The sequence below is a fragment of the Argentina silus genome (genome assembly GCF_951799395.1).
Source record: "Argentina silus genome assembly, chromosome: 20".
Classification (NCBI taxonomy): Eukaryota; Metazoa; Chordata; class Actinopteri; order Argentiniformes; family Argentinidae; genus Argentina; species Argentina silus.
Window position 1 is genome coordinate 11,780,644 of NC_139674.1, and position 2,500 is coordinate 11,783,143.

At 42.7% G+C, this 2,500-nt stretch overlaps 1 protein-coding gene across 1 annotated transcript in view; it reads right to left on the reverse strand.

Annotated features, from left to right (window-relative positions):
* Positions 1-2,500, reverse strand: part of foxp2 (forkhead box P2) — a 62,717-nt gene that overhangs the window by 39,457 nt on the left and 20,760 nt on the right. The window contains exon 2 of the mRNA XM_083692559.1: positions 1,709-1,798. Within this exon, the coding sequence (XP_083548685.1) occupies positions 1,709-1,798 (90 nt within the window). The remainder of the gene's footprint in view (positions 1-1,708; positions 1,799-2,500) is intronic.

The following is a 2,500-nucleotide window of genomic DNA, read 5'->3' on the forward strand; positions in this document are numbered from 1 at the left end:
GATGGATTAAGTGCAGCCACTACGCACCCACTGCTCACAAGGCCCCAATTCATATTGATTCATATCGCTAACATGAGGGTAGGATGGAGTAAGCAAATGTAAATATTCAATATTTACCATCCGCTGGTGTTATTAGAACCAGTGGATCGGTCACAGACACACACTTTCCTCATCCAATATTACCCCGCCCCCCCCCACCTCACCCCACCCCACCACCTCTCTTTCTCTCTCTCTCTCTCTCTCTCCCTCTCTGTTCTTCCTCACAGGTGTTGCACTGTGAGTATAGCAATTTGCAGATCAGTCTCGAGGATGTGTGAAATTCATTCTTTTCAGGATACAGTACCTTCAGACTGGCAGCATGCAATGGATCTCAACAATACAATCCTGCCAGATAGGACTGGAGCAAGAGCTTTTGTTTCATAAACAATTAATATCTCCCCTGCCAAAATGCAAATTTCTTTTGGGGGACACACAAAAGGAAATGTTGATAATTTATTATTCCGGATGAATATGCCGATAATATTAACATTCTCGACACAGCCGATTTGAATTATTTAAATGAAAGAGAGAGCGCATGACGGGACCCTTGCCAACCTTATCTTTTCGCCAACGCGTAATGAGGTACACAGGGGTGTGACTCCAATTGGAGGTGTCGCCATTGTTAGACTCTGTGAAAATATTAGCGACGAGGTTAACGCCAATTTTCCCTTCTTTAATTAAATGCACAGGGTACTAATGAGGTAAACCACTGCTCCTTGATATCACTTACTGGCAGAGTGCAGGGCACACACTTCTCACACTTCAATTTAAACCTAAAAATACAAGACCAAAAAAATAATAAAAAATAACAACTTGAGCAGATGTCGGGGGGGGCCTTACATCATTTGAAGCAGCAAACCAAATAACTGTCTTCTTGACTAAATGAGCAGAATGATTCTGAGGTGTTAAGGGGAAAGACACACAGCAGTCTCTCTTGAACAGGGGAGGACAAGGAGTAGAGGAATACATGAAGGAAGGAAGGAAAGGAAAGGAACAGATGCTGTGTGTTAGACGATGACCTTTTCCAAATCACTGACAACAGGAATAGACAGTGTTACGAATCAATAAGGCAAATTAGCGTTGGAGAGTTCGGGTGACAGCTAGTTAAAATTAGCCGCCTTCACAACGTAGCATCCAGGCTGACATGTCTTTCAAATAAAACCCTCTCGGTGTGGATGTATGCAAGAGTATGGATCTACCGTAGAGAAGCATGAAGATCCCTGATGTTCTGCTGTTAGTCTTACTGCTGTATGTCGTTGTGTTTTAATGACACGAATCCACATGATGAGATGCGTCTGTGTTCTCTAATGAAAACAAATTACTCTTCAGCACACATCAGTTCACTGTATGTCTTCAACTTCTGCTCATCTAATCCCAATCCTTTTAAAATCTCTGGGAATCTACAGTGGATAAAAGGGGCATGGCAAGAGAAGTTTGCAAAAACACGAAGATGGAAAAAAAACCCGAGATCCATCTCTTTTGGGTTTCTTGTGTGTAAACCAGCTTTGGCTTGGGGAGGACAGGTTTGTCCATGAAGGTTTAGAATTCCAATGACAGGACCGGAATTGCATCGGCAAATCAAACACACTTTGTGAAACAAAGGAAATGTTCTCTCGGACAACCATGTATTATGGATGGACTTATGAGATTAGTGCGCAGGGCTGCTTACCTGCAGCTGACGCTGTTTGTCGTTGTTCTTTGGAGATTTCAGGCCACTGCCTGGCTGCTGTAGGAGTAATTGCCTCGCTGCTTGTAGGGCCTGGATGGAGGGAGAGAGGACAGAGAGAGAGGGGGGGAGAGAGAGAGAGAGAGAGAGAGAGAGAGAGAGAGAGCAGGGGGTGTGGGGGAGAGAGAATAGCAACATATTAGATTTCTTTGGGATGACAACCACCCCATTTGAAATGTTTTGAAAGAAAAAGAAAAGAAAAAAGCCATTAACCGACAAAATCCGTCAAACATTATCCCGTATCTTCGCCGACACTCTCTGACATGGTTTACAATAACTCCGGAGATACATTTGAGTAATAATTCACAGAGCCATGATCAAGGATAAATACAGTTTGTCTAAAGCACCCTTGAAGAGAGGGAAGGAGGGAGGGAGTAAAAGCAGAGCGTCGTCAGTAGATTTGACCTGTCTAGTGTGTACTCAACTGAAATATCCACTTCTCCGCAAATTACCAGTTCATTTGCATATTCATAATATCAATGTGAAGTAGAGGCAGGCGATGTGAAGTGTTCCTAGAAGCTGTAATTAAAGTTGACAAAATCAACATCAGATTACCTTTGGAGTGAATTAACTAGGAGACCAGGTTTTACTCTGTGCATTAAGAGTACTTGTGAAGGAGAAAGAAAAGACGGGAAAAAAAGAGAGAAAGCATTTCCCTGCCAAACGGAATCAGTTCAGCTGCTGTTTACACACGAATTACAAAAATCATACTCTGACAAAAAAACGTACAACATT